The 18,405-nt window shown below is 38.7% G+C and overlaps 2 protein-coding genes across 3 annotated transcripts; one reads left to right on the top strand and one right to left on the bottom strand.

Annotated features, from left to right (window-relative positions):
* Positions 1 to 1,269: 1,269 nt before the first annotated feature.
* Positions 1,270 to 7,802, bottom strand: si:dkey-9i23.16 (uncharacterized protein LOC571915 homolog). 2 transcript variants are annotated; one of them, XM_061053272.1, is made up of 6 exons: positions 7,665 to 7,802; positions 4,099 to 4,183; positions 3,851 to 3,961; positions 2,714 to 2,770; positions 1,916 to 2,086; positions 1,270 to 1,460 (listed from the first exon to the last, which is right to left on the bottom strand). In XM_061053272.1, the coding sequence occupies exons 2-6, from the start codon at positions 4,177 to 4,179 to the stop codon at positions 1,353 to 1,355; spliced, it is 528 nt and encodes a 175-aa protein (XP_060909255.1). In that variant the 5' UTR covers positions 4,180 to 4,183; positions 7,665 to 7,802; the 3' UTR covers positions 1,270 to 1,352. The 2 variants fall into 2 exon arrangements, with proteins under 2 accessions (XP_060909255.1, XP_060909245.1); XM_061053262.1 differs by lacking the exon at positions 7,665 to 7,802 and adding an exon at positions 7,095 to 7,247.
* tmem176 (transmembrane protein 176) lies at positions 7,317 to 15,225 on the top strand. The gene is made up of 7 exons (XM_061053238.1): positions 7,317 to 7,447; positions 9,246 to 9,374; positions 10,033 to 10,143; positions 10,627 to 10,683; positions 11,317 to 11,463; positions 13,638 to 13,754; positions 14,611 to 15,225. Exons 2-7 carry the CDS (start codon positions 9,249 to 9,251, stop codon positions 14,668 to 14,670), a joined length of 618 nt encoding a protein of 205 aa, XP_060909221.1. The 5' UTR covers positions 7,317 to 7,447; positions 9,246 to 9,248; the 3' UTR covers positions 14,671 to 15,225.
* Positions 15,226 to 18,405: the final 3,180 nt, after the last annotated feature.

Here is an 18,405-nt window from a genome sequence, read left to right as displayed (position 1 = left end):
AAAAAAAACATTCTGTCTACTGTAATTCCAACCATCCCTAATTAATTGTTGTAAATTATTACTTTTCGAGTCTTCTTTGACGACGTATTTCTCTGTTAAATGAGGGCCCAGGTTCCCGCCGTTGTCCCCTACATGGTGTGATAATGGTACGGTCCTGGTCTCAGCTGATATAAGGGAAACCCCTATGTGACGGCTAGGTTCCATCTGCGGCTGTCAGGGTGCCGCAGTTTGTGCTGTGAGAGGCCAAATGTGTAGTTTCTGAGCTCAAAGCAGTTTTGTTTGGAGAGCAGGAGAGCTGAATCACACCCGTAGATCATAAAGGGCCTCTGTTTAGTAACAGAGCTGGCTCACATACAGACTGAACCAGGGCTAGCTTAGCCTTGGCTGTAAACAGGAGGCTGACCTGGTTCTCATGAGACTAGCACTGTAGTAGGACTGTCTCCAGACCAGGATTTTAAACAAGATTTTAAACTTTGTCAAACGATATTTATACCTGTTTGATACCATGGCAACAAAAATGTAGGTCATGGACACCCAATATTGGACAATTTCTTGTTTTCACGCTCAGATAAAATTTGTAAATCTGTAAAATGCAGGTAAAATGGTCTAACTGTTAGCCAGGTACAATTAGCCAGCTGTTCATGTAAAATGGGACAGCTGTACAGGGCCAGTTGTGCAGGTAAATGGTCTAGCTGTTCAGGAAACATTAGCCAGCTGTTCAGGAAACATTAGCCAGCTGTTCAGGAAAAATGGGTTCAGGTTGAAAGGGTCAGCTGTTCAAGATTAGCCAGCTATTCAATGCAATATGAAGTTGAACAAAAATTTCATTGAAAAGTAGATTTCAAATGAACTGATCATGTTGAAGGTGGTGCAGTGGTTAGCACTGTATACAAATTCAGGCCCTACAGTTATCACAAAGAGATAATGAGCTCATCATGTTTATTTATTTGTGCTGTAAAGTTGGACATTTTGACATGGGGCTCTATGGGGTTGGACTCACTGTAGGAGCTAGTGTCTGGTGGACACTTGAGGAACTACAGTGTTTTGCACTTTTGGATTGGCATAATTTTTTTAATAACCGGAAGTTTTGCTTGACACACATAATATTGATAAGTTACAGGGAGCAGATACAAGCCGGTCTGCAAGTTCACCACTAGATTTCACTACGGTCTAAGTGGCTTCTTTTTTTTTTCACTCACTCATTCTGTTCCCCACTGTGATGTCACCAAATCAAACAAGAACTGAGATAATTAAAGCAGACATTTAAAATATTGTTTTGGAATAACATGATTTTTAATGGTACATTAAAATGGTATATGCGTAAGTTTGTAAGTGTGTTTGCTGTGTGTGTGTTAGTCTTTTTTCAGTGCTCTCAGAGCAGACACGGACAGGAGGATGAGCATCAGCACAGCTCCTGTGGTGTAGAGCAGCAGCAGCAGGATCAGACACCAGCAGTGAGCCTGTGGGAAACAGCATAACACAATCAACAAGACCTTAATAAACTTTATACTTTGCTCCTTAGACTGTGTAAAAAGATGGACAACATGACAGCTCCCTGAAAGTGAAGCGAAAACATGTGTAGCTCCCCCTGCTTACAGGCTGTAAGTCATTCGGACTAACAGCTGTGTTGATGCTCCAGCCGGGCTCTGTGCACCGGCTTATTAAGAGGAAACATATCAAACACTTACACAAGAGTCACTGAACTCTCTGTAATCAGGATCTTAGCAGGAAGTTAACGGTGTGTGTGGTTAGAGGAAGGGGTGGGACGTCTATTCTGAAGCTCCAACAGCGAATCTCCACTACACAGACTGGCTCTGAACGTGTAGGCATTTTGGTTCAATGTTGTAAAAAAGGAGGAGGCTGAGACTGGTCGTCCATCTTTATATACAGTCAATTTTTTATTTTTCTCACTCACTGCCAGCACTTCTCCGGGACATTTTCGAGCTGAGCGATAGTAGTCCATGTCATGGATGATGGGGGGGCAGGGTTCTGTGATTTGGATTTTGCTCAGCCTGTAACAGTACAGGCAGAAGGCCAGCGTCGCCCCCAGCAGGCCGACCAAGTTACTGCACGCGCAGCCCCGGAGCTGTGGAGGAGATCAAGATCCATGACTGAGCACTTTAAGAGATCTAAACACTGATTAAAGTGAAGGAAAATGTATTCTGTGTTGTCTTTACTGATGAGATTTTTAAATACAATCTCTGTTATTTTCATGATCATTGGTATCAAAAAGTTATAACAACTAAAATAACAACTACAGATCTTCAGTCATATTTTAACCAAAAGCTGTTGCAAGAGAAAGCGAGAGCACTGTTTAAGTTGCACAAAAATATTGGCAACATTTTGAAAAGAGAGAGGCGCTGCAGAGGAGCGAGGGTCTCCTTCTTTTCCAAACATTGCCAATGTTTTTGTGCAATTTCAACAGTGTGCACGAGTTTGTCTGCAACTTTTGGTCATTAAAACCAGGACATTAACCAATATTGGCAGCTAAGTACTTGCTGTGTTAATAAAAGAGGTATCATTATTGTTTGATCTATAATGTTTGACAGTTTAAAAATATGTTACCATGACAACCCTAGTGATGTCGAACCAGCAATTAACTGAGACATTCATTTAAAGTGAAAAATAAAGCGTTCAGATATTCTGTTAGAATAAATAAAGGTTGTTAAACCTCAGATTCGTTATTATGTGTGAACCATAGGTGTGAACATACCAGCAGTCTGCTCGGGTTCCTCTCATTGGCCACAGTGAACGACCCTCCTGCAACTATCTGCAACACAAACACACACACACACACACACACACACACACACACACACACACACACACACACACACACACACACTGTTAAACTATTAATCTTGCTGTAGATTAGTTTTTATTATTTCAAACCCTTTAATGAAACCTATGCATATTTCCTGACACTTTCATTCTTTAACATCACAATCTAAATACATAAAATCATATATCCAAACTGTATTTTAATTGAAAATGTGTTTCAGTTATTTTAAATACAAGTATGTCAAACATCCTGTAAAAATTTATTAAAATATGATAGGGACAAGTGTTCAGACGATGACAGATTCAGAAAAAAGTGGTCAAGTTTAAAGCACAACCACTGCGTTGAGGGCTATAACCTCTGCACATGGGGCACACTACATGACTGCTAGGTTATCTGGTGCTCGCAGCAGATTATTATTTGACCTTTAATGTGAGTGTTATAATTACATCCTTTGAATGTGTGTACATACAGATCCTGTAAAATGAGAAGCTGCTTCATGTTTTTCACGCTGCAGCTGATTGTTGAAATGATTCATGACACTGCAGACACTTTGGTTCAGATTTGATTGAAGACAAACCCTTCTTTAATAACTTTGCTAAGATTTTATTTGAAGTATATTTTATATATTTCATTCAGTGGAATTTCTTGCAGTTGCATCACCTGGTTTTAAAAATAAAATAATAAAAAAGGTGGTCATTTTACACCTCCTCAAACTTTTTGCGATTTTAACACGAGATTTGCCCCCTGACGTGACATGTAGTTTCATAAGTTCAAACTTTGATCAGTTTTGCGAGGGATCAAAAGTCTTAATGATGGAAAAACCAAGGCACTCTTCTGAAAAAAAAGAGTAAAAAGCCTTTATTAAATTGATAATTTCATCATAGAAATGTTAAAAACAAGATAAGCAATTAAAGAGCTGGGCACCACTTCCTATTTAGGGTTTTTAATCTCTTTATTTATAATCACAGTCCCATGTTTACGGACTGTATATAAAAATGGACAGCGTGACTCAGCCTCTTCCTGTTGAACAGCAGGTGTGTTTGTAAAGGTGTGTTTACAGTTACGTACAAAGATTCCTAAGACCAGAGGCAGGATGAAAAGTAAGGGCGCTTGGATGCTGGCATACCCCAGAGGAACCGACAGAAGCACCTGGAACAACCCCAGCAGGATGGTCACCACCTGTAAACACACACGCACACACGCACGCACGCACGCACGCACGCACGCACGCACGCACACACACACACACACAGTTTTAAACTATTCTAAATCTTCATTCATGTAGGTTTAAAGACAGAAATCTGTCCTGATCTCACCGCGGCAGTTTCAGGGTCAAACCAGGTTGTCAGACGATGTAACTTGAGTTCACCTGCTGGCTCTGCCCCCTCAGAGGACATGTTGCTGAAAAACAGGAGGTAAGATTAGAACAGCAGTAACTCTACATTGTAATTTTAGAAACCATTCAGCTTTCTAACAAGTGTCATGTACCCAAACATTAACATTCACAAAAAGTTTCTTCTTCTGTTTTGATGCAGATACACTACCTTCCAATTAATAAAACATGATTAAAGAGTGTCCTTCCAATGGATAACACTTCCTGAGGTGCAGACTAAAGTAATCTCCACATGGATAAAATGCAGTAAAGTGCCCTCGCAGGTTCCCTCCTGATGGATAACACGTGATATAATGCCCTCTCATGTTGGAAAATTTGTCTAACTTTACACCCCTTTTTGTGAGTCAATGTGCCTTTTTGGGATGCTTCTATTGATGAAAATACACCTGAGTTCGTTTACTTTGCCAAATACAGCCTAGACAACATGGCGTACAGATGGTGCCCTTTTTATGTTTTTCACCCTCTGCCCTTCAAATAGCCTGAGTACGCCACATAAACATATAGTCCTTAATGCTGTAGCAGTCAGACATTGGTAGTGTGTATTTGATAGTGGAGCCTCCTATGGTGTAGATACAATATCATAGTCATTACACTATGCTGTATGTGGTCATTACACCTGTAGCGCTCACCTTAATCCCAACATTACACGGCTGTAGGAGGTACAGTATGTCCCCTAATGCTGGATAGACACAATAACAGATTCATAGAATCTGGGAGAGGGAGGGAGAGGAGCAGACAGTATGAGAAAACAAAGAACACAAATAGACCCCAAAACCAACAGAGACACACCATGTGACCGTAGAGAGGGCAGAGGACAGTGGGAATCCTACCACTCTAACTAGTGTGTGTGTGTGTGTGTTGTTTTAGTGTTTACATGCATGGGTCTGTTGGGAAAGAGAAGGCGGGATTGAGAAATGTGTACGAAAGAGGTAATGAGAGAGAAAAGGGGAACAGAGAGGAGAGAGAGGGAGAGTTCATGAAAACCACATGTCGGAATCCTCTTAGGAAAGACAGGAATGCAACAGGATGAGAAGCAGATGTGAGGAGAAAGATGAAGAAAGAGGGAGGCGGAGGGGGGATAAGAAAAGAGTGCAGACTGAAGAGGAGTGAGGGACGGAGGGTCAGGTTTATGATGAAATGAATTGACAAGACCATGTGGAATTGAAGGGAACATTTTATGCATTACAAATCGACAAACAAGGTCATTAATTATTTTCATGCACGCATTTTTGTCCATATGCTGCTTTATGTCATGTACTTTTCACATAAACAATTATCAGAGTGGGCAAAGGAAGGTAGTTTGAGAATTTAGTTTGGGAGTGCAAAATGTTCTCAATGTCATTAGAAACTTAGTGGATGACCTGTAGACCCGCTGTAGAAAGAATATTTTGCATTAAATGTTATTGTGTTAGAACAGAAAGCTATATATAAAAGACGTGCAAGCCGGAGAAATAAAGATATAGACTGGTATACACAGCGGTAAATATTGACATAGACATGGTACATAAAGGTATAGACAGGGTACATACAGACTTAGAAGAATTAAAGGTACAAAAAAGAAACATAAAGGCAGAGAAAGGCTACATAATGACATAGATGGTGTACCTATAGCCATAGATAGTGTTAATGCGATAAAGACCTGCATAAGGCATATACAGGGTACACACATGTAGCGAGGGCACATAAAGGTATACAGCTGATAAATGTAAGTAAGGCAGGGGAAAACAGATAAAGATAATGGATGTACAGACGTATGCAAGGTGCATAAAAGAACAACATGGTACATGCAGGCCTAGATACAATACACACTGGTATAGAATGGATGTAAGCAGAAATAGAGAGCATCAACACGATCCACATGAACAGGGTGCAGACAGAGTTTTTTTCAGGTAGAAAAAATATAGTTTAACAGGATAAGGTACACACAAGACTCATGAAGATATCAGGAGGAAACATAAAGGTTTGTACACATCCGTGTACAGACAGGGTGTATACTGGTACTGACAGATAAAGAGAGGGTACAGTTTTAGAGATAAACACCGCAACCATGAAGGTATACCTTCATACATGGGGAGTGCTTGGGTCATACAGATGGTATATACAGATATAGGGGGTACAAACTAGTGTAACAGGGTACGCAGGTATTCACATGATATATCAAGTTAAAGGAAATATAGACACTATGGGGAAGTATCTGCAAAATAGAGTATGCAGGGTACAGACCGTGTACAGGTACACACGATGTATACATGACACAGGTTCAAGAGAGGGTACATATGGACAAAGGAAAAGGTTATAGAAAAGGTGCATTAAGATGAAGTAAGTGTACATGCAGGTACAGACACGGTGCTGTATGGAAAGGTTAGGTTAGGATCATTCTAAGGGCCCAGGACTGATCAGTGGCCAGAAAATCTGTTTCTTTCTGTTATTTAAAAAAATATATTTGATCATGCTTCCCAAACTCTGATGTGTTCACACATATGCATGAGGTGTTTATTATGTAATCTGATGAATTGGTAAACTAGCCTATATAAATGTAAAATATATTATTCAGCTGTTGCACACAGGAAGACACACTTCGATAGTTTTAAAGGTTCAGAACTATTGGAGCTTCAAACATGCCGCCAGACTGTCTGATGCAAAGAGATCTTAACAATAAATCTAACAGCTTGATTAAGTTCCTGTTTAATTCCCTCTTACAGTTTTGTTTTTCTCAAATTCAAGTACAAAATGAAATGAAATAAATCCAATCTGACGTCGATGTAAACATTTTACAGTTTATGGAGATCATATGACGCATTAACCCTTGTCTTTGTTGACCAGCACAACAGAGACTGACGCTGCCCTCCAGATGGACTTCTTACTGTTTACCTTTATTTGTAACATTTAAACCGTGTCGCATTGAACAGAGTTACTCACCCCGAAGTAGAGTTAAACACTACAGAGCTGCCTGGTATGTCTCCTAAAGAATCCACGGGGTTTCAGTCCGTCTTTTGCGACCTGCAGATAAATTTAACGTAAAAATCCCGAAAATAAAGTTTTTGGTTTTTTTTGAAGAACGAAACTATGAGAGGAAGAGAAGGAGGAGCTCCGTTGGATCTCAACCAGAATCAGAACAATATCTCCCCCCTCTCTCTCTCTCTCTCTCTCGCTCTAATAAACACATCCACTCTCCCACCCTGCTCCAAAAAACAGATGTCAGGAGGAGCTTTTTAAATCAAGAGACGTCGGGGAAGAAGAACTCGTCTGTGAAGTCATCTGCAGAGAAAACGGTAAGAATGAAACATCTTCCGCTGTATGAGGATTAAAATCAGCCTGGTGTAACATACATGTATTTCACTGCTGGATCAGTAAACAGATTGCTCCTGAACACTGAAACGATTTCTCTCAAACAGCAGAAACTTCAACAGCCCGAGTCTGATTACGCAACTCGCTCCTGATCCGTTAGTTCGTAAAGAACGCGTAAACAAAGCAAAACAGTCCTCTGACCGGATCTATCGCACCCCTCGTTGGGTCCGGTTTAGTGGGACAGCATCCCAGTTCTCCGTGTCCTCCCAGTATAAGAGAGCCGTCTACCTTGTCAGTGCTGCTCCTCTAAATGGAGCTCATCTGGAGGTCGGACAGAAACACGCTGCGCTCTGGTTCACACCTCTGACAGCACCGGAATTTCAATAAACCCGGGATATATTTCACATATACACTGATGTGAAACATTATTCAGACATAAAACATGTCAGGAGGAGGAGGAAGAGGAGACTTTTCTTAATTTATAGGAGCCAGCTTTTTAACCAGGTCGGCGTTCACATAAAATGAATTTGACTTTGTGTAATTATAATGAAAAAATGACCTTTGACATAGAATGAAAAGTAAAAAGCTAGTGAACTATAACTGTCAGGGGACTTCAATGAAATAAGATATAGCCTATAACTCTTAAAGATTAGACAATCACGATGACTGATCTTTAATTGTAGTTGTCAGTAACATTAACTGATAATTAACAACAGTCCTTATTGGTGTGAGGTTACTGAGGTGGGCGGTGCAGAGTGGTGCATGAGTTGAAGGAGTAGGCTATACAGAAAGTGAGCATGGCAAAGCAAAGATGACTCACTGAAAAAAGAGGATAGAGCAATCATCATTAAGTTTACCAACAAATCCAAAATATTTCTCCCTGGGACATTATTAAGTATTTCTGTTTCGATTTCTGATATCTGCTTCTGATCAATTTGACAGACTCTTAAAAAAAGGTTAAAATCTGAAAAGAAACTTTGATTTTTGTGAAATAAGTCCTTTTAGCCTTTGGCTCATTTTAGCTTAACCAGTGAGGTAAAATGGGCAACATAAGTATACACTCTGACACATGATTTAAACAGACATTTAAAGCAAATCCAGTTCATTGATCTACATATGTATCTGCACAACCTTTTAATAATCCTTTTTTTTTCACCCAATCCAATCTTCGAGATTGAAGTCTTTATTGCTGGAAAGTAAAAGGCTTGCATTTGATATGCTCTCATTTGCATTTTGCACCAAGAAAAACTTTGTTGAATCTTAGATTTAAATATTTATTTTTACATTTGATCAAACATTAATCACACTAATGCCACAAACAGTACACTGAATTCTGAATATTAAAACACTACTTTATTTTTAACTTAATGTCTGTTTCTAAAATAATTTTCAAAATGTTCTGATGCTATTAGCACCATCAGGGAAGTCTTTGATTTACTGGTAGTTCATTATATTCTTTCAAAATAAAATAAGGTTTTTTATCTAGGAAGTAAATAGGCAACAAGAACAGTTTTTAAATGCAAAATCATGGAATATCAAACTTGCATTACAAAATATGATTAATCACGATTAATGCTTGAAATTCAGGAATTAATTGCAATTAAAAAAATAACAATTTGATAGCCCTAAAAATGTATTCATCATTTTGTCGTAAATAAAAGAAAAAAGACCTAGTAACGTTAAAAAAACCCCACTAGACCAGAGATTTTGTCTACAGTAACCACGTCCACGTGGTTCTGTGAGATCTGATCTACAGACTCTCACTTCTGTTGCCCCCTGCAGGTGATGGCGGTGGCGATCTCCAGGGATCTGACGGTGCAGGTGCTGGAGGATGTGAACTCTGTGAAGCTGTCGGACCGACAGCAGGCTCTACGTGCTGCCATCCAAAAAGGAGAACCCAAAAGTCTGGGGGTGAGTAACAACTACATGAACACTGAACATATCTAGATCATTCCAGTAGGACTGCTCCGGAAAAAAACATGCAGAACACGCAGAAAGGTCGGACGAAGCAACAGAGTCCGCTACACGATTCTATAATGAGAATATTTGCCTCACGATATCAACAAAAGAGGTGAGAAGAACATGCTGGAGAACAGTAAACGTAATGCAGTCGTTTAATTCTGTGCACAGAGATCGTAGCGGTCTTGTGCATTCAGACTATGGCAAATTCACTGGTCACAAGAGATAAACCTCACCATCCTCTCCCACTGGCTTGAGGTGAATTCTTGAGCCAGGAGAAACCAAGAAGAAACTTCAGTGAAAAATGTGTCAGTTTGTGTTCACACATACAGCTCCTCCTGCAGATATCAGGAGTTTTCATGAGTTTTCTGCAAGTGTTAAAGCTGATTTGTCTGTTTTTAGATTGATCTAAATTCATGTACAGTCAGAATTTCCAAACATGGCGACCGCCATCACTGGGTTTCAAAACTCCTCTTCAGTAACCATTGATGACATCACTGAGACCACGTCAGTCCTGATATAGCGTTTGAAAAAATGCTTTATTTAGATTTTTTGTGTGTGTGTGTGTGTGTGTGTGTGTGTGTGTGTGTGTGTGTGTGTGTGTGTCCAGGTGGCTCAGGTGATGCTGGGACTGATGGTTATGACTTACTCGATTCCCCTGCACTGCACTGAGGTCACTGAGGTGGTGCTCCTCGGCGTCCCCTGGTGGAGCGGACTGATGGTGAGATTCTTCTACTTCATTGGTTTTAATGTTGATTCCTTCTGATGTAACACGTTTTCAAAGAAGCTAGGTGGAACAATTAACTTGAGCTAAACTGGACAGAGTGTAACTTAAAATGAGCCCTTCCCATATCGCTCAGTTGACTCCTGGATTTCTAAAAAAAGACTCCATCTCACTGTTTTGAAACACAGGTCTGTTTGAGGTTTCAGTAAACATCATATGTCGAAGAAAATGACACACTTTGATCTTTGTTTTAATAACACATTTAAAATTCTGGGCTTCTTGGTAAGGACTTTTTTTGGCCCATCAATAATTCTGACATTGATATAAGACTGACTCTGATATAAACTTGGCTCAGATATAAACCTGACTTATATAAGTCAGAGTCAGGTTTTTATCAGAGTCTGATATAAACCTGGCGGTAATATAAACCCGATGCAAATATAAACCTGACTCTGACACTGATTGTCCTCCATCTTTTAGTTCATCATAGCAGGAGTGACTGCCATCATCCTGGACAAACAGGGCACCATGAACATTGTGAGTCTAAACACACACACTTACACACACAGCGACACATCAAACATTAACCTGCAGGTCCTTATGATCTGTGACTTGCACTCAGGTTTGGACCTGCAGCTGTGTCCCTGTTACAGAACTTACTCCTCTGCAGGAGAGCTGTGGGAATATGTTTATACATGTAAATTAGGGGTGCTGTAGTTAGAGGTAAAAATAAATCTTTTGTATTTGCAATTGATAGGCTGTAGTTTTAAAAAAAAAAATCACGTTTGGATACTAGATTTTGTGATTATACCAGCTTTAGTGATTCTTTTATTTGTAAATTCACATTCTGAAATAATATAGGCTATGATGATTAATGTTTGTACGTGCTAAATCCACCGACAGTGCCAGCATGAAGATGATCCTGGAGGCAAAACAAGAGTGATTGCTGAATTGTTCAACATTAGTAGCTGCTTGGTGAAAAGCCTTTGCAATGTCTGTCTACCATGATGCTTTACATTATTTTAATATGAATAATTATTTAAAATAACTATGATTATTTCTCAAATCTTCCACAGTTTTTTGTGTAAATAACAAAAGGCGAATGTAAAGCAACAACCCTACTTCCCATGGCTTCCTCTTTTCTTGTTGAATTTTTGTGTTATTTTGCAGCTCCGTGTGTGTTTTCTGGTGAGCGTGGTGTCCACCTTGCTGTCTGTGGTGGCTGTGATCATCTACTCTGTGGACATCGATAGGAACGTAGGTCCGCTCTGCGTGAAGTCTCAGCATAACAGCTGCAACCTGAGATACTACGCCATGGTTAGTGTCAGCAGGCTGTCATGCAGACAGACAAAGCTTCTCAGATTATGAGAGATATTTATTTTGGTATCAGGAGTGTTGTTTCTTTTTGCAGTCTGAGTTGTACCATGCACGAGGGTTTCACTTTGGCTGTTTATTGGAAAACAGTCAGGTTCTGATTCACAAAACTATTGAAATTTACAAAACACACACCAAGGGTTAAATGCTCGCCTAACTGACCTGCAGAGCAAACAGCATCTCAGTGCATCCATTATGGAGTCATTTGAGGAGAACTTGCTTACAAAAGAGGGCAAAGGTAATCAGCCATAGATAACAAATTATATGTAAATTATATGATCCCAGAACAAATGTCCCAGGCGTATTAGAGTGTCTCATTTTGGACCTGGGAAGACCTTACATATATGTCAGAAGGTTTTTATTATAGATGTATTCTTTTAGTTTCTCCTCTGAGCTGCAGAAACATGTCCATGCAATAAAAACCCACCGAGCTGATAAAGGGCTGACTCTGACTGTCTGACTCTACTTCCTGACCAGTTGCCTTTTTTAGGGAACAGAGAGCAAAAATATTTCATCATACTGCAGATACAGCTGTTTGTGCTTGACATGCAGTTTAAATTCTCACGCTACACATTGCACAATCCCTGTGTTGTAAAAAGCAAATACATGAATTAAAAAATGAAACATAGGATTACAATTGAAAATCTTTTAATTCACCGCCGCAGCAGACTGTTATCAATGTTTAAAAATCAGTTTTAAGTGAAAATGAAGAAAGAAGAAAATAAATAAAAAGTACAACAACAGCTTGTTCTCTATGTAAAAAGATGTGTTAGTTTAGTTCATCATGTCGTTTCCTGTGAGGAATCATTTCCAAGTATGACTATGTGACTGTGAGAAAAATGCATTTTTTTTAATAACATGTTGAAGTATTGAACGTCTCTTTGAGGAGTTTAAAACTGAAAATAACCTTTACTTGTAAAGAAAGTAGGAAGCTTTATCTGTCTATGAACATCACAGGACACATTTATTATCCAAACAGACCGAATAATCACAGTGATCTTCTTACAAAGATATAAACCATCAAATGTGTTTGAACATTCTATTCTCATTGGTTGCATTAATTCCTGATAATGGACACCCATAAATAAGTTTAAGTAAAACTAATTTGTCCTTAATTAATTGACAAGACTAACATCTATTGAGTAGAGTAATGAACTAAGAGGCTGTTTACATGACTATTGAAGTTGAAAACGGGAACCTTTTGTCGGGTTTTGGCTGTTCATTAATACCACAACAGCATGTAGGATGCCTGAAAACACAAAGTTATGAATCCTAATTCCAAAGTGTAAAACTTTTGAATATGGCACCCTCTCCATCTTCGTGTAAACTGGCAATATGCAGTTCCTCTAAAAACTGTGTCTTTTTGCACATGTGCATTACGTTTCCAGTCCATAGACATGAGCGATTACAACAGCAAGGGCGGGTGATGGAGTATTTCGACTGGCATGACTCGCGATCGACATTTTCACTGTTTCTAGTTTAGGGTCGCTAGGAGTAGTAGCTCCACCTCATCTCCACCTCATTGTCTCTCCACACTAATGTTTGTGTTTTCCATTTTAATGTAATCCACGGTGTGCTGGATATGACAATAACAATTTAAAAAGATAGATACATTTGTGGTCTTAATGATTTTGGGGTGAAACATACATATTTGTGGACTGGTTTTAACCATAAAACATAGCAGTTTTTTATATTGTACCTTTAAGAGAGTGTGTACTTCTCCACACCTCCCTCATGCATTGATTTCTGCTTTCTTCCTCGTGATTATTGAACTTGAATCTTCAGAGTTACACATAGATATGGTTATTCAAAACTCTAATGGGTAATAATGGAGGTGTGTTTGTAATGAGCAACCCAAACTTCCATTGTGACTATACGAGTCACAGCTTGTTAAACACTTTACATTTATCACATAAAAACAGACTTGAGAGGTCTTGTTCTTTTCTCAGGCAAGCAGGATAATGTCTTCTTGTCTATACACATTTCCAGTAAATTCCTTTTATAAACACCTTTTAAGAATCTTTAAAATATGTTCTTTGCTTTCATTGTAATTGATGAATGATGTGAGTTAATACTGTGTGTGTGTGTGTGTGTGTGTGTGTGTGTGTGTTCAACAGAAGATGAGCAAAGGGTTGAAGTCGTCCCTCCTCGTCTTCACGTTGGCTCAGACGGTGGTATCCTCCATTGTCTGTTTCCTCCTCTTCAGACAGCGACGCAACTTCGGACAGTATGCTGTAAGAACACTGTTTCTTTCATTATTATCAGAAAATACACATACAAGTCCCAACACACACCTGGCTCTGATCATACTGTGCTGCAATAGTTAAACTGAAACAGTTGTATTTAAATTCCCAGTGATTCTCAGCTCAGAACAGTCAGTCTGATGACATCATTATTAGCATCTTATGTTGTTTTCAGCAGCTAACAGATCATTCACGAAACAAGGCAAAGGATTCATGTCATTGTCTTTCGTTTATTTAATAAATACTCATTGTCAGTGACGCTGTGATTACATGGGGCGGCACGGCTGTGTCTCAGTTGGTACCAACCATAACATGACCATATGTCTGAGTAGTAATCATCACCAAAGGGTTTCAATGAAAACTGAACTCTGGATCAACACAGGATTTATCAGGTTTAACCCAGGATTATCTCTGAATTTACGTAGGATTGACTCAGGAGTAACTAAACCTATCATGTGTAATAAAGTATTTACTTAGTATTAGTTCAGGATTGGCAAAGACTTGACCTCAGATTAACTCAGGATTAAACGGGTGTGTATCTAATGATTAACAATGGTTTTATTGAGGTTGAACTCAGGATTAACTATGGTTTGATTCAAGTGTAATTTATCCTCGTGATTAACTCAGGATTAATCTAGGCCAGTGATTCTGGCCCCTACCAGTTTTAAGATCCTTTAAATTTCAAACTAAATTCATACCAACAGGAAAGATCTTTCCAACACTCAAGCTCAATACACTTTGTACATCATAATGAACATCAATGCATTTTTTTTTTTTTTTAATAACCTGAACGCTTCAAGCACCCTATCATGCTGATTTCTTTCTTTCTTTCTGTTTTTTTTTTCAGTCTCTCTCTGATGGTGGTCCCTCCACACCCACATTACTCCCCCCCCCCGACCTGAACTGATCTCTGATAGGACCAGCAGACATCAATCACCTGATGATCAGATTCAATATTCCTACATGTTTTTAACATTATCAGCTGTGTCTGACATGAGACCAGCTGAGGGGCACAAAAGTTAAAATGTTTTCACGACAGTCAGAATATTTGAACACTTTAGACGGATGAGAGAAGAAATCCTTTAAACTTAAAAAATAGTTGATACAACAAACATTAAACAATACTACGAACATAAAAGTTGACAAATGTGTGTTTAAGTTCCCTTAAAATGTGTTTGATTTTTAAAACAATAGGACTGCACAGGTGAGGAGGAAATGCAAAGACAGGCTTATTAGCACCCCCTGTCTGCTGTCTCCTGTTTCCTGAGTATCGAGTGTTCCCTGGAAGTGTGTGTGTGTGTGCGCGTGTGTGTGTGCATGTGTGTGAGTGTGATTTTAATTAATATCATGTGCACTGTTTTACTTTAACCTCAGATATAATAAAGATTTGTTTTTGTACTAACTCTATGATAAAGTTTGTTTATTTTATAAAGAATAAAATCATATTTACTGATAAATACAACTTGGTCGGCGCCTGAGTATGTTTGCGTAAATGAATTCATTTCAAGTAGCACTGCTCCACCTCTTCCCGTCGTTCAAAGTGGAGCCAAAATCCTCCCCATGACAGGCTCTGAAGTCTTGTTCTGGTGACATCATCCAGAGTCTGAGAAGAAGAGATCAGAGCTCGGCCCTTTTTCAAACCAACCCCTACACTCTCCCCCTCCGTGACGGAGTGCACTCCGTTAGAGGTGACACTCACAGCTGAATGAAGTCCCCTTCATCAAGGTGTAGGGTAGAAATACAGCGGCAGGCTTTGGGAACAACTTCCCTCTCTCAGGTGGAAACAGGAACTCTGTGTTACCATGGTTACTCAGCGGTATCTTGCGGGAACGGCTTTTTTTGTAGCTAATGCATTCTGTAAGAATATTTATGTAGCCTAGATTATTCTTCTTCTTCTTTAGTAAATTATATTAGTGTAGACTTATAACAAAACTATTAGATTGAGCCTACATTGTTTATTGTAATTTATAATTTCAGTTAATTTATTGTAATTTTTAGAACAGGGTGTCCTAAATTAATGCAAAGACAAGGATAATATTGTTGAACATCAGAGCAGCAAAAAGTGTATTTTTTTGTTGTTGAATTGAGATTTCACAAAGACATCAAAAGTAGAAAAATAAGAAATAAATATTAACAGCGAAAAGTTGTCTGCAGCATTATTTAATATTCTTTTGTTTTTGCAACAGTCCCTGTAAATATAAAACACTTTACAATAAATAAACATATATTTGATCCTCAGTACACATTTGAAGTTGTTAACGTCTGTATGAGGATATTAAATGTCTATCTTAGTTGGAGCAGTGTTTGAACTCACAGATTGCTTCATCCATGACGACCGGACACAATAGGCGTTGCACGTGATCCGAAAGTCGGCATCGGTGCAGACTCACTGGTGGAGGGTTTTTTAGAGGAGGCGGAGCTTATGATCTATACTGCAGCCAGTCAGTAGGGGGAGCTCTGAATGTTTTGGCCTCTTCTTATACAGTCTATGGTGAGTGTGTGTGTTTGTTTATGTATAATCCTTTTTGTTTACACAGTCCTTTTTGCATCCAGACTTGGTACTCTTGATCTGCAGGCTTAATGTTATCTCTTAATGTTAAACTGAACATTATTATTTTCAGTTTTGTATCAAAGAAATGCTTATGTAAATATTTAAAACACTTAAACTACACTGATCCTATTTGACTCTGTTCTATTACTTTTTATATTGAGATGGCAGTGCAGTCAGACGCACAACCCAGCGCTCTGTTTTTTTAAAGGTTTTTATTCGTAGTTCTGGATTTTGAGTTGCCGCTGACAATAGCTGCTAAACCGTCTCATTGTTTTTATATAAATGACTAAGATCTATTCTATTCAATTATGATTCTATGGTTGTTTTTTTAATATGACCAGAAAAATACTATAGGTCCTCACTTGGTCAGTGTACAACGATAGTCCTCTGTTTGTAATGTAGGCGTGTATGTGTGTGTTTGAGCAGGGAAACAACAGAACACACACACACACACACACACACATAGATCTCAGGGCCTCATGCTTCAGACGTCATGGAAAACATAAAGATCTCCATCATGGCACCAGATGTTTGTCCCTGCAGCTGTGCATATCGACTGTTAACATGTGTTAAAGCAAATAAAACTATTACACAACTGAGCCTGAAAACAAAAAACACACAATTGTGTGTGATTCATCTGCTAACAATCTGAGTTAGAGTGTTAGTAGTGAATGAGTCGGCTCAATGTGTGGGCTTTTTCGCTTCATGGACTTTCTGACACAATTTTCTTTTACCGGCAAACCTCCACAACCCAAAAATGAAAACGGCTCCGCGACCCACTTTGGGTCTCAACCCACCAGTTGAGAACCAGTGGTTTACAAACACAAAATATTGAGTTATCACAACATTTACAATAACTTCTAGCTAAATTGACTTGAATTTTAAGTTCCCATGACTAACTGTATGAAATTAGTATTCTGACCATACATCATTTAAAATAGTTTTATTATTGGAATTCTTCTTGGAAGTAAAATTACCATGCATTATTTCAGTAAATACATGCATGCACACATTTCAAACATGGGTCAAACTTTTATACATTTAGCTGACTAAATAAATACATAAATAAATAAATAAATAATAAATACATTAATTAATTTCCTCATTCAAATCCTCCACTGACATTTAAGAAAATCCAATATTTTAAATCCTGGAACCAAGCCAACCACCCACAACCAGCTATCTGAATATTTGTCACTTTAAAACATTTGATTAGGTAGAATAAAACTATTGGAAAATGGACAAAGGCAAAGGTACAAGACAGTGTACATACTTTTCTGTAAGTGAAGGAACTACGCATCCCACAATCCATTGGGATTCCAACGCAATCCAACAGACGATAGTCGAGCGAGCTTCTTTCTAAATTTATCTTTATTGTATTGTTAATATAGTTGATAATAACGTTGTAATATTGTAGTTTGTGTATATAGTGGGTTGAACTTCAGTGGTAGCAGCTGGCAGCTGAAGTCCAGGTGGCAGTTAACATTGTCATGGTAACAGTGGACTCCACCAATCAGAGATGTTGATTTGAGACTCTGGTTGTCTCCCACAGGAGTATAAACCATCGTTTTAAATCCAGGTAGCACTTTGGATGGTTGGATGGTTATGACATTATGGTTAATGATGGTTAATCTGCTATGAAGAAAATTAAGATAAGAGATTTTTACTTCCAGAACAACACTGTTGAGCTCTATTACACAGCTGAACAAAAAGATCCGGATCGTTTAAAAGAAAATCCCACCACTATCATGAAGCTGTGCAGAGTACACAAACATTTGTGTCCGTGTAAATAGCTCTCAATAAAAACACTGACCGCTAGAAGCTGAAACATCCACTGCAAAATGTACTAAAACAAATTGTGAAATTCAAATTTAAAAATAACTTTATTTGTCCCCGGGGGGCAATTCAAATTCAAATAAGGTCTGGTGTTCATGAAATCTTTTTATTTCTTCTATCAAATGGACATTTTGATAATGGTTGTGTGTGGGACATCTGGGTCACACTTGAGGAATTGCAGTGTTTCGCACTACTGCATTAGCTTCATTTTTCCAACACTGCTTGGTCTGTCTTGGCTGGAGGGTCCTGTCGTAT

This window comes from Labrus mixtus, chromosome 2 (genome assembly GCF_963584025.1).
Source record: "Labrus mixtus chromosome 2, fLabMix1.1, whole genome shotgun sequence".
NCBI lineage: Eukaryota > Metazoa > Chordata > Actinopteri > Labriformes > Labridae > Labrus > Labrus mixtus.
This window is presented reverse-complemented; position numbering and strand designations above follow the sequence as displayed.